This window comes from Oreochromis aureus, linkage group 11 (genome assembly GCF_013358895.1).
Source record: "Oreochromis aureus strain Israel breed Guangdong linkage group 11, ZZ_aureus, whole genome shotgun sequence".
NCBI lineage: Eukaryota > Metazoa > Chordata > Actinopteri > Cichliformes > Cichlidae > Oreochromis > Oreochromis aureus.
This window is the reverse complement of record NC_052952.1, coordinates 7,013,780-7,027,153: the sequence shown is the minus strand read 5'-3', so window position 1 is coordinate 7,027,153 and position 13,374 is coordinate 7,013,780. Positions and strand designations below refer to the sequence as shown.

The window sequence follows — 13,374 nt, the reverse complement described above, 5'->3', positions numbered from 1 at the left end:
AAATCATAAATAAAAACTTTGATTTTAGGCTCTAGGATCGCTCTCACCGTTAAAGACAAAGCTTGACTACAAAGCTCACGCTAATGGCTGACACAATGTGTGCTGCAAGCATTTTAAATTAGCACATGCTGCCTCGGTCTTGTCAAATCTACATTGTGCGGGCTGTCTCTTCCCGGTGGAAATCAGAAAAGCTCATCAAGTCCTAGACCCAAACAAATCACTGTTGCATAATTATCAGCAGAAACTGCTGAAACTCATTATCCATTATTACTAAATATGGCTGTGAATGGAGAAACACACACACACACACTCAGAAGAAAACAGCATCTTGTGGATTTTCATTTAGCTTGTCCATATTCAGACAGAGGATTGTCACAGCTATCGTGTCAGGGGAGACGTTCTCTTTCATACTTTACAAAAGAAAATATTATCACCTCAATATTATTAAGAAAGGGGGAAAAAACACTGAATGGATTTGGCATCAATGCTTTCATTATTGTTTGAAGTGATAGCTCGATTTAGTCCGACTAATTAATTTTGTGTAAACCAGTTGACCAAGTCTAAACTCTGTATTCATAAAACATGAGGTTGGAATTTAATAATGGAGGGAAATATATTTGACTGTATGTTCTCTGTCTGTATTTATGCCCATTATTTATCAAGTTATGAAGGAAAAGACCACAGACATAAAACGGAGGAGAAGACTAAACCTCTCCAAGGACACTGGAGCACAAATAATATTCTTCAATATCCTGAAAATGACTACCAGGCTGTGCTGACAGCTCAGTAGTTTACAGGCTCATAAAAATCATGAGCAGCTAACTTCTGTGGTAGTTCATTTCAAATTTGACTGTCAAATTATAATCATAAAACTGTTGTGGAAGAAGGCGAAAGAACAGCAGTGAAAGAAATATGTGTGCATTTTATCCTCATAATGGACTGTATTCAAATTAATATAGCAGTAAGTGAGGCTGAATTTTACATATTGTATTTGGAAAACTGACAATTGACAGCATTATTAATATTTTCACTCATTGTCATGTTGAAAACAAATAGTTTGAGATTATTTGAGTTTAGAGAAACGCTATACTGCAGAAAGCAGCCATCCAAAGAGGACTGTGGTCATAAGGGATGGATATCGTCAGCAACAACACTCAACCAGGCTCTGGTGCTTAAACGATGCTTAGTTGGTATTAAACAGTCCAGAGTGTGCCAAGAAAATATCGCTCTCACCAGAGTTGACAAAAGTACAGACAAAAGTCCAACAGCTGGAGTTTTCAGCTAGCAACACACTGTGTGACAGACTGCCCACAAACACTTTGTGTGCTTGCTGATGTTTGTCGAGCTGTTAGAAACACTGAAATTACCGGAAACTTAAAAAAAATATTACTCCCTTTATGCTTGTTCCTCTTCTGTAGCACTAGTTGCGATTCACAGACACCTGCAGTCCTTCTGGTGTTGTGACAAAAACAAAGCAAACAAAAAAAGATTTAATCTTTTAAATCCTGACTCATCCTGTTTTATGCGACATGCTCTGGTGATTAATAAACGAACAGGCCTGCCTTTCCTGTGGTTCTGTTTAGGCTCAAGTCTGTTTGATGATTGGAGGCGAAATAATAGCTCCCCTCAAATACGTTAAACCAAAAGTAAGTTTTTGAAAATGTACTGAAGAAAAGTACCTGAAAATTGTACTTAAGTACAGTAACAAACTATTGGTACTTTGTTACTTCCCAACTCTGCCTCTCACCCATTACAGCACCATCACTACCCTGAACTTATACAGTAAGGTCCATATATATTTGGACACTGACACAAGTGTTTTTAAAATCTGTTTACTGAAACGTGTTCTAATTGTAGTTATCTAATGAACATGGACATAATGAGCTTTTATTTGAGGGTATCCACTTTTAAATTGGATGAAGAGTTTCAGCTCCTTAACATGTGCCACCCTTTCTTTAAAGGGGCCAAAAGTAATTGACTCAAAGTCTCTTTCGTGGGCAGGTGTGGGCAATTCCTTCGTTATGTCATCAATTAAACAGATAAAAGGCCTGGAGTTGATTTGAGGTGTGGTGCTTGCATTTGGAAGACTTTGCTTTGAACAGATAACATGCTGTCAAATGAGCTCTCCATGAAGGTGAAACAAGCCATCCTTAAGCTGCGAAAACAGAAAAAAACCATCTGAGAAACTGCTACAATATGGCAGAGCATTTAAAGAAGGAAAGCCAGCATCTGCTGATGTCCATGAGTTCAAGACGTCAGGCTGTCATTGCCAGCAAAGGGTTTTATACCAAGTATTAGAAATGAACATTTTATTTTCAGTTATTTAATTTGTCCAATTTTGAGCCGCCGAAAAGATTAAAAAATCCTTAGTTTCTCACCATTTTCTGCAATCTTTTTGTTCAACCCACTGAATTAAAGCTGAACGTTTGCTGAAATGGTAATTTACAGAAAAAAGTTTTCTCTATCCAACTATTTATGGACCTCACTGTGCACGGCAGGTTCAGTCATGTTTTCCTGTTGATTGTATAATTCAGACCCTACCATCTGCATGTCACAGCAGAAACTGAGACTCATCAGACCAGCCGATGTTTTCCAATCTTCTGTTGTCCAGTTTTGGTGAACCTTTGTGAACCATAGCCTCAGTTTCCTGTTTCTACTGACAGAAATGCCACCCAGTGTGGTCAGCTTGCAGCCCATCTGCTTCAAGATTCAGTGTGTTGTACATTCAGAGAGCTGCTACTCGCTGGATATTTTCTCCCCTTTTGGATCGTTTTCTGTGAACCCTACAGATGGTTGTTTGGGAAAATACCAGCAGTTTAGCAGTTTCTTAAATATTCAGAGCAGCTGTCAATCGTGGCATGCTGAAAGCCACTATCATCACCTTTCTTCCTCTGTCTGATACTTGATTTGAACCTCAGGGAATCTGAATGCACTGAGTTGCTACAGTGTGATTGGCTGAATAGCTAATTGTTAGTAATATGATGGCTAGTAAGTATGTGATTATAACAGACATATTTATGGAAACAGTGTAAATACAGGAACTAACTAAGTGAACCTGCTTCAGTGCAAACTCCGTTGGTGCTGTTTGACTTGATCATGGCATCTTTTTCCTCTCCACTGCATTCGAGTAAATATATTGAAACACTTTCTGTTTAAATGCAAAAAACCGAGCAAATACAGCCTTTTCTAAGCTCCTCGAATTAATACATAATTTCTCTCACCCCAAATCATAAATATTAAAACTACAGACCTCTGACTTGCCCTACCTTCATTACAACCATTAACAATTATTACTAATCTGTGTTCAGTATAATATGATATAAACATGGTGCGCTTATCCATATCTTTCTCAAACATGATTTAGAGATGTTCTGTTTAGTTTTAAACTCCGATGCTAAAGCAGAATAAACAGGTGTGAGATGATTTGTAGACCAGAGCAGCTTTATTGTGCACCATGACTGAATGAAAGCACAGCAGGGTGTCTGTGTGCTTCCCTGCAAATTAAAAACGTTGGCCATAAGCACTGTCACTGCAGCGAGGGAAATGCATTTTTAGCTGGCACGTGTAAAAGATAAAAAGTGTGTATTCCTGTTAGGTTCTGCACAGCAGTTAATGACGCTGTTCTGGTAGCATTTAACACACACTTACACACAGTTTTCATTTGCCACACTATATTAGGCTTAAGATTTTGACTTTATTACAAAGCCCTAAATTTACCAGGCTGCTGACTGCTGTGAATGAAATCTGCTCCTATCTTTTTCTTTAAATGATTTAGTTCTTTTTGTCACTGCTCATCCATTAAAAAGCACACTAAGAGGACGGATCATGCAATAACTTTTTCTGACAGAACATGAAGTGCAGATACTACAAGAAATAAAGTCTAACAGATGAGCATCAATAACACTACAAGCATGGCTTCATATCGGAAATTGCCATAATTTAAGTGAAGTATTATTTTATATAGACACTGCTTTAACTTCAGTCTGTTTACACAGTTTTGTTATGTGCACTTGTTCAGTTGCCCATTTATGCAAATTTCAACATTGGCAGCAACTCATTACATTTAGGTATACAGACATGATATAGATAACCTGCTGAAGTTCAAACCGTGCTTGAGAATAGGGAAGAAAAGCGATTTCAGTCACTTTGAACACGGCTTCTTGAATATGAAAATGAGTTCACTGTACACTGTAAATTACCTCCACAGTCACCAGAAATCAATCCAATACACCACCTTTGAGATGTGCCATTATGAGAGATTCCAAGATTGGATGAGTAGCCAACAAATCTGCAGCACGTGTGTGATGCTGTCCCGGTAATATGGACCAATGTTGTTGCTGAGCAATGTTTCCAGAACCCTGTAATTAGAACAGGTCTGAAGGCAAAAGGAGGTTTAATCAGGTAGTAACACAAGGTGTAACTAACAAAATATCCTTTAATCTTACAGCTAAGACAGAGCATGGGGGATTGCTTCCACTGTTCTTCAGCTCTGACAGATTCAGAACATACAGCTAAATGATAATATTATTTAAAAAAGCCTCCATATATTTTCTTTTTAGTTTCTCATCCATGTAATAATAGAAGAGAAACTCACAACGTGAGGAAATAAAATGTCAAGCCATGTACTTTATTCTCTGACCTTTAAGAAGTTAAAGTATTCTGGCTCACATCAGAACTGCTGTTGCGTGCACGAAACAACGGACTAATTCCACACAATACAATGTGAAAATGCAATGTATAGACATTGAAAAGTTAATCTATTTAAAATTATTCATTAAAACTAAACAATCTGTCAGGAGCTGAAAGGAGTCTGCCTGTCTTATGTGATCATTATGAAATCAAATATGCAACATCATCGTTGTATCTTTATGCAAAAACCCAACAACGAGTTCACTTTCATTTGCCCGTACTCTGTATTCCCTGCTATGAATGTGATGGGTTCAGGAAAGCAGCATAATGTTTCCCAAGGTTTCCATTGGGCTGATGAGTGATGCGGGTAATCACACTGCCTGTACACACTAATCATGAGTGATTCTCCCCGAGGAGCAAGGAGAATATAAACAAGAGCAACAGCAGCATTTTGTTCCTGCTGGTGACTCTACGTCCAGACCCATTTCTGTCTCCTTTGCAGGATATTTCCACCAGTTATAACAACTGTCCACATAGAAACATGCATCTCAACGTGCACACTCTTTCATTATAGGAAGCACCTGCACAGAACTAACACACTACAGTATTTTTAGTCCTATTCATTAACAGAGTAGATAGTCCTCCAACGTAACCTCTGTGGCATACATTGTTCTCCCACCCAGAAATTAAATGGAGTGAGTTTTGTTTCTGAACTGCTGAGTAAGTCATTTAACGCTGGTGGGATGTGCTGTCCCACTTGAACTATTGTCTTTGAGATTGATTGCTGTGATCAGGGCCACCAGAGGTGTGTAGGTATATAAGCTAGATATACACAGAGCCCTCAGCAGGGGTTGTGGGCTGAATTTAATCAAATGTTTGCAGGAAAATGTTTGTGTGACAGTAACTGTGACCTCTCCACCTCCTTCCTATCAGCTTACACTCACTTTTGAGGCACTTTTATATCAGCACATGACAATCTTAGCATTGTACTCTGTTGAGAAGCTGTAGTGCTTTCAAACTTGTTTATACAAGCTATTTAATCATAAAAGATGGGCATGAAAATAAAGATTGTGCAGAATCACTCATTTTTAATATACAACACAAAAATACCACAAGATAACTATCCCACAATGCAATTCTCTACATTCTATTGATGTAGAGCCAGGCTCCCTGAGCCTGGAACTGTCAGAGGTGTCTTCCTGTTAAAGGGAGTTTTTCCTTCTCACTGTTGCCAACATTGCTCATAGGGGTCTGTCTGATTGTTTGTGTTCTCTGTATGATTTAGTGTCTTTACCTTATAATATAAAGCCCCTTGAGGCAACTGTTGTTGTGAATTGGTTCTATGTAAATTGGACTGAATTGAATTGAAATGGAGTAGTGTGGGTTTTACAGTGCTCAGCATATATCTGTGACAGCATTTTGTAATAATATTTCCCAGTTAGCATCTTTCTGCTTCTGCTCCATTATACTTTGGATGCAAATATTTTACTTTCTGTTTGTTTAAAACCTTAAGTTACTTTTCAGATTTTAATATATTAATCTACTATTTATTTTTCCATATTATTATAGATAAAGTTGCACCACATAATAAAGATATTCAAATGATCTGTAACAGCAACATTAAATTGATGCAGACGTGAATAAATCCCCACTGTGAAAGCCTGTTTTAAAAAATCCCAGAAAAGCACCTGTTTGATACTCTCATTACATTTTCCGGGGTTTGAGAACTAAATGTTGTTTAGCCCTGTGTAGCAGGAGTTGGTTCAAGTTTCGTGGGAAGGAATGAAAATAGTGAGGTAGCCTTACTGTGACTCCTGTGTCAGAAGCCTAACTTTGGTCCCAGCAGTTCTCTTGTTTTTTGCCACCTGCACCACTAAACTGAATTGTGCAGCTGTGTTAGACAGAGCGTGTCAGTTTTAAAGAGTACACAAAAAAGAGAATGGGAAATCTCACAGAGATTTTAAAGGAAAAGAACAGCAAGTTAGAAAAGGAAGGAAAGCTGAAGGATAACTAAAAGTCAGAATCAACAGACATTTGACTGAACATCAGAAATGTTAACCTGGCAGCTCTCAAGGAACAGTCCTCTTCACCAAACTTCATAGCACTCAAACCAAAACACTGAACAACTGGCAGATCAGTGCAATACAAAACACAAGCTTGTGAAATCTAAAAATGCTCTTTTCTTAGGGAGACACAAATAGTCTATTTCAAAGAAACTGTAAAGACATTAAAGTGTTACCTGCTGTGGCTTACCAGAGATTATGGCTCTTCCATTAACTGGAGGTGACGGTTTGATTATTGCCTGTCTGTATGGCAGAGTTTCCTTGGGCAAAATATGAAAACCTAAAATGTTCTCCAGCATGTCCATTAGTATGTAATAGGACAAATACTGTATGTATAGCACAAAAACACTGTGTGAATGTTCCTTGTGAGTAAGCACTATATAAATGCAGTCCATTTACCATTTAAATGCTGCCCGTTCACTGCTTTCTGCTCCGCTGATGGCCGTTCCTTAAAGGTCAGTCTGCAGAGTGCATAGATTATATACAGCCACAGGAGAATTTGTATCTGCGAATGTTCACAAAAAACAAAAAAACAAAAACGCATGTTTGAGAAAGAAATGCAGACACACTCCTCTATGCCTCAGTTTCAGGAGACATAAAGCATTACATGCTGCAGCCTGTTTGTAATGGTTTCTGATATCCTGGTTAATGGAAAGGCAGCTACAGATAAATGAATGCTTTCATAAAACATTGGAAAAAGATGTCTGCTTGGCATCAGAAAAAGAGTAATGAAGGACATATATGATCTGCTGCCAGCTGTACAGGTTAGGCTGAGTTGTTACTTCAGTAAATCTAATGTTACTAAACAAATTAAATGTTCTGATAAATAAAAACAAAACAGTGATATCCAGGGATGAGAAAGTCTTCAGACACATTTATATTACTAAAAAATTACCCTCACTTATTAAATATTCACCCAGAGTAAATACACAGTTCTCAAATGGAGACGCATGTGTATTTGTTGGCTTGCGTCAGTGTGTTTGCTCATATAGCTGTGATCAGTACTGTGAGGGTCATAAGCCGGTAATTTGGGACATTAGGGTTTTACAACTTAGACTCTTTAAACATTTGCAACCCATCGCTAAACAGTTATTGACTGATCTGCCATAACTAGGATGGATGACAAGGAACAGCAGGAAAACCACAGGTTTACAGAGTGTGTTTGGCGAGGTCTATTTAGGCAAAATTACTAAATTAGGGTACAAAGGTCACTGACAGGATTAATGAGTTAAATGATAAACTGGTTTAACCATTAAAAAAACAGCTAACATAATTGAGTTGTTAATAAAGCTGGAGATCTGGTGTCGTTTTTAACATCGGCTGACTGCCCCATTTTATCCTAATACATCATCAGCGTGACATTAATGTGTAAAGTTCTTAAAGTGTTTCACTTGGCAGCATATTTTTTCTTTCAAGAATATTAAAAATCAATAAAAAGTTATCAAAGTATCACTTAAGATCTGCAGACTTCCATGTGGTTTTCACAACAATCTCCGAAAGGCGGTTCCAAATCACATGACTTCATTTGTAATTCCCTCTAACATCCGCGCACTTGCTGCTACGCAGTCATGCTATCAAAAGCAAGCTCAATGTTTCACGAGCCTTGGTGCTGTCAGGTGGTAACATGATGGTGACCGCCCGATGAGAAGAGTCAGGCTGTAGAACATGTTATGGCAGCTTGGTTATGACTGGCAATCGTTTGATGATGAAGCATTTTTAATTAACGCATTCTGAAAAAAAAGTCTTTTTAGGCAAGGTAAGAACTTGTCAGGGAAACGGTCTGCTTGTTCTTTGTGCGCCAGTGCGCAGAGACGCACGCGCCACTCACACGCGGGCGGGCGAGACGCAGAGGCACAGCTCTCACATCCTCCGAGCGCCCGATGACTTAATTTGTCGCACAGTTTTCGTGCGCTCGTACTTCTCGAATCTTTGCGCTCTGTTCGCACCTGGATCGCCGCAATGGAGTTTTCCACTCTTCTCCCGGACTATTACAACTCGGTCTCCGTAACTCCTTTCAATGTTACGCGCTCTGAGGATCTGGTTTCCATTCCTGGCAACGAGGCCAACAAGGACAGAAGACTTGTCATCCACGTTTGCATCACGGCTCTCTACTCTCTCATCTGTGTGGTGGGACTGGTGGGAAACGTGCTTGTAATGTACGGGGTGGTCAGGTAAGAAGGACACGCTATTCAGATAACCATAACCCAAAAGGAATGTGTTGAAAGGAAGACAAAAAAATGTACTTGCTCGCCACATTTTGATAGGTGAAAAGCGACACATAAACATATGACAGAAACCGCAAAATGTATAGGATAAATATGTTTTTATATGATCAGGGTTTATTTAAATGACACTAAAGTACTCTGTATGTTACGTGTTAAAAATATAGTAGAACAATTTCAAAAAATTTTATTCGAGGGAAATCCATTTTCACTGTCGTACTTTATTTGTGATGGTCCCCTTTGTAACTGCCCACAGTGCCAGTTGCGCCTGAGAGCCGCTCTCCATCACATCCACCCACACACAACACACACACACACCTCCCACATGCAAGGAGAGGATGGAGCGTAATCTACAGTTTAGCCCTGAGTTTATTTAATTGCACCAATTATTCCTGTAAGGAAGTGGGGTTGTGAATTGAGATGATAAACCAAAGCTCAACCTTCAAAAGCGATACTGTGTCGAAATGATGTATTATCGATTTCGGGGATTTTTTTTATTTTATTTTTTTTAATTTTTGAAAAAGAAATGAAGAAAACTTAAATATATTACTCACACTCCCAGGCAAAGCAGTTACATACAGGATGAGATCTGTGTGCTGTAATACATAGATGTCTTTATACCTGGGAATAAGATGTGTCTCCCTCTATCCTTGCAGAGTCTGATATTTTGCAGCAAAACACTTCAGAAACATAATTTAATCAAATGTGACCCACAGAGTGTCATGTTGTGGGCTGATGTGGAGGAATCCATATTAAAAGAGCCAGGCAAATGTTAAGCTGGCACTCAGAAAACACACACACACACACACACACACACAATAATAATTTTAATCTGAAATCAAGTAGGAGTTTGGAGGGCTTTGAGCTTTAATCAATTCATTACATGGTAATGTTTTTTAATGGAGGCTCCAGAGAAGCTCATGAGCTGTTGTGCATTTAGTGTAGTGCTCTAATGACATTATGCACCTAAAAAAATCTTGTTTATTTAGAGGAAATAGCAGATTATTGGTTTTATGGTTAAATGAATTAAATAAAACTTTGTAACTTTTAGACATTTTAATGGAAGTCGTGAGTCAGCCACACGAGACATCCACTTTGTGTTATAGCAATAGCCAGACCTTGGGAAGAAATCCAGTCTCCTCCAGCTGACAATTATTCCCATCCGCTGTGTGCCACAATCTGTTTAAAGTGTGCTCTGCACTTTTCTTCCGACCAAACAGGTACACGAAGATGAAGACAGCCACAAACATTTACATCTTCAACTTGGCTCTGGCCGACGCTCTTGCCACCAGCACCCTTCCTTTCCAGAGTGCCAAGTACCTGATGAGCACGTGGCCGTTTGGGGAGGTCCTGTGTAAAGTGGTGATAGCCATCGACTACTACAACATGTTCACCAGCATCTTCACGCTCACCATGATGAGCGTGGATCGCTACATCGCTGTGTGTCACCCGGTGAAGGCCCTGGACTTCCGCACGCCCGCCAAAGCCAAGCTCATCAACGTCGCCATCTGGATCCTCTCCTCTGCTATTGGAGTCCCCGTGATGATCATGGCTGTTACCAAGGTGACAGAAGAAGGTGAGGGAATTTTCATTGCTGCAAAAAAAAGAGGTGCTGGGAAGTACTATCGCTCTGTGAAAACAAACTGGCTGTTTAAAAGGAAAAAAAAAACAGACTTTTGAGCTGTGTTATTAATTTCAGTTAGCTTCTCCTCCTTTTATTAAACTTGCAATTGTTTTACCTCCTCAGGAGTCACTTTGTGCTCTCTTGGATTTCCTGAACCGGATTGGTACTGGGACACGGTGATAAAAATCTGTGTATTCATTTTTGCCTTCGTGGTGCCCGTCCTGGTCATCACCATTTGCTATGGGCTGATGATCCTGCGTCTTAAGAGTGTCCGTCTGCTCTCTGGCTCCAAAGAGAAGGACAAGAACCTGCGGCGGATCACCCGGATGGTCCTGGTTGTCGTGGCAGTTTTCATAATCTGCTGGACTCCCATTCACATCTTCGTCATTGTCAAGACCGCTGTGAAAGTTGACCGCGAGAATCTCCTGACTATGGCCTGCTGGCATATATGCATAGCTCTGGGCTACACCAACAGCAGTCTGAACCCTGTGCTGTATGCCTTGATGGATGAGAACTTCAAAAGGTGCTTCAGGGATTTCTGCCTGCCCTATCGCTCACGCCCGGAGCAGAGCAGCTTCTCCAGAGCCCGCAACAGCACGCGGGAGCCCGCGTCCGTTTGTGCCCCTGCGCCGGCAGCGAAGCCGCCCGCCTGACTAGGTATGGATGAGCTGGGTGGGAGAGCATTGCATGATGACCTTCAGACTGAAGTCACGCACTTCTCCACCACAGGAGTCTGAATTTAAACATGCAGGCTTCGTAGCTGCTGTTTAAAAGAATGATTGATTGTTTTTTTGTTTCATATAATGAAACTTTTATGTGTCACTAGGTTTTGGGGTGGGGGGTTCTTTCAGGACAATCACAAACATCCCCATGTGTCCCTGTATATGATAATATGTATTAAAAAATGCATATAAATTATTGCAGTGTGTAAAAAAATACACACCAATAATGCACCCATCTGAACAGTGCCTGTGCACTGGGAAGCCAAAAAGCTGACTTTTAGCTTTAACTGTGTTTGTGGGATTTCACATCCATATTAGGTAAACAATGGGAGTCATTGCCCCATGTGTGCTCAGTCCATAAATTAGCAGGATTTCCAACAGGACATTGATCCTAAGCATACAGACATTGCCAGCAAGGTGTCTTTTTATGGCCAAGAGGTGGCGATTGTATGTTTGGCCGAGTCAGTCAGCTGACCACAGTCAAAGAGATCATATGTTTTCCTTGCTGAAAACGAGACCGACTGATGATGCCAGTCGTAGCTGGCAGAGCAAACACTGCTGTCTCCTCACATCTGTGGACCACAGACTTTCACTGATTTACAGACAAATATCAGATCTGAGGACTTTATTGATTGCCGCTTATTATTCATCTAACACTAAAATTGTGGGATCGTTTCATAAAAGGGCTACCAATCTGTTAATCTTACACACAAACTGGTTTCACCCTGGAGGTTGATTTGATCAAGCTTTTTCAAAGCTGGTGACCTTTTTAGCCAATGGGCACTCTGCCGCTTTAACTGGTCATTGTATCAGAGTGAGGTAGAGGTTCCTTTTTGTTTGGCGTTTTTGTTGGAAGTCTACTAAAAAGTGTCTCAACAACTGTTCAGAATGTGCACCAGTTTTCTAACATCTTATTTTTTCATTTACAAATGTTTATTCTTGCAATTTAATGATTAGAAATTGCATGTTTATTCTCTTTTGTTAGCTCTGTTAGCTAGTAAAACCTCCACTATCTTATTGCTGTTGAGCTGAGTGATAATTCTCCATGGGCTGGTCACTAAAAGCAGATTCTTTCATGTCAACACGTTTAAAAACTCACTAATATCATGAATGTTAGGTTGAAGCTTTATTTGCTTTCTGTTGGTGATATCTGAACTAGCAGATGTTTCACATAAGGAAAGATGCCGGTTAAACAGATATCAAAAAAACATGAAAATACTGCCTTCGTGATTAAGCAGTGATGACTGTTTGGCTGACTGTTTCCTGTCCTGTAGCAGTTAGGCGATAACCAAAAAGCTGTTCAGCTGGCAGATGGGTGGCAAGCTGAAGGGGACAGTGGAAATGCTGTTTCAAGTCACCGATAGATCACTAAATAGCCTCAAATTGACCTGGAGGAAAATCTGAATTAGATCAAATGCATTAGTGAGCAGGAAGAATCTTCCTAAACATATTAAACCTAATGGACAATTTTCCAGTGATGATTGCTGGACATTTACACAAGAGAGAGAATTCAAATTGATGCCTCTCATTTTGATAGTGCAGCAATGCAGTGTTGCTTTGGCAGTATTGTGTATATACACGAGTACGTACTGTGTCAGATGTGTACATAATATCATGCTGTAATGATATTTTTCAGTATTTTCAATGTGATTTATTTTATTTCAGTGTGCTGTCGAGCTGTCGTACCATCGAGTCAAATCTGATATAACTATATACACATAGTTAAAATGTGAGAAGTATTCCAGATCTTCAAAGGAAATAGGTCCCTGTCTCCTGTCTGGACAATCTCTAACTGGGTTTTTTATAGGCACAGTAAAACTGTCCTGCAGTGTGGATGATAATATTTGCAGCTGAATGAAAGTAAGTACCGTAATGCCTTTTTCAACTTGTGTTTAGGTGTTTTTGCAGACGTTTGACTGTCTGTGCTTGATCTTTAATATCTGTTCATATTCTGCAGTATCTAAAGTACTTTAATGTGCATATGTAATAACTGCTTTTGTTTTTGCAACAAAAAACAAGAAGCACCACTGTCATACAGACTAGTATAAGTTGTATCTTGGACTTTTATTTTGAAATATTGTTGATTATCATTACTGTTTCAATAAAACATCCAC

General features: G+C 39.5%; 1 protein-coding gene across 1 annotated transcript; it reads left to right on the top strand.

Annotated features, from left to right (window-relative positions):
• Positions 1–8,358: 8,358 nt before the first annotated feature.
• Positions 8,359–13,374, top strand: oprd1b (opioid receptor, delta 1b). Its single transcript, XM_031751730.2, has 3 exons — positions 8,359–8,863; positions 10,135–10,490; positions 10,662–13,374. The coding sequence occupies exons 1-3, from the start codon at positions 8,652–8,654 to the stop codon at positions 11,189–11,191; spliced, it is 1,098 nt and encodes a 365-aa protein (XP_031607590.1). The 5' UTR covers positions 8,359–8,651; the 3' UTR covers positions 11,192–13,374.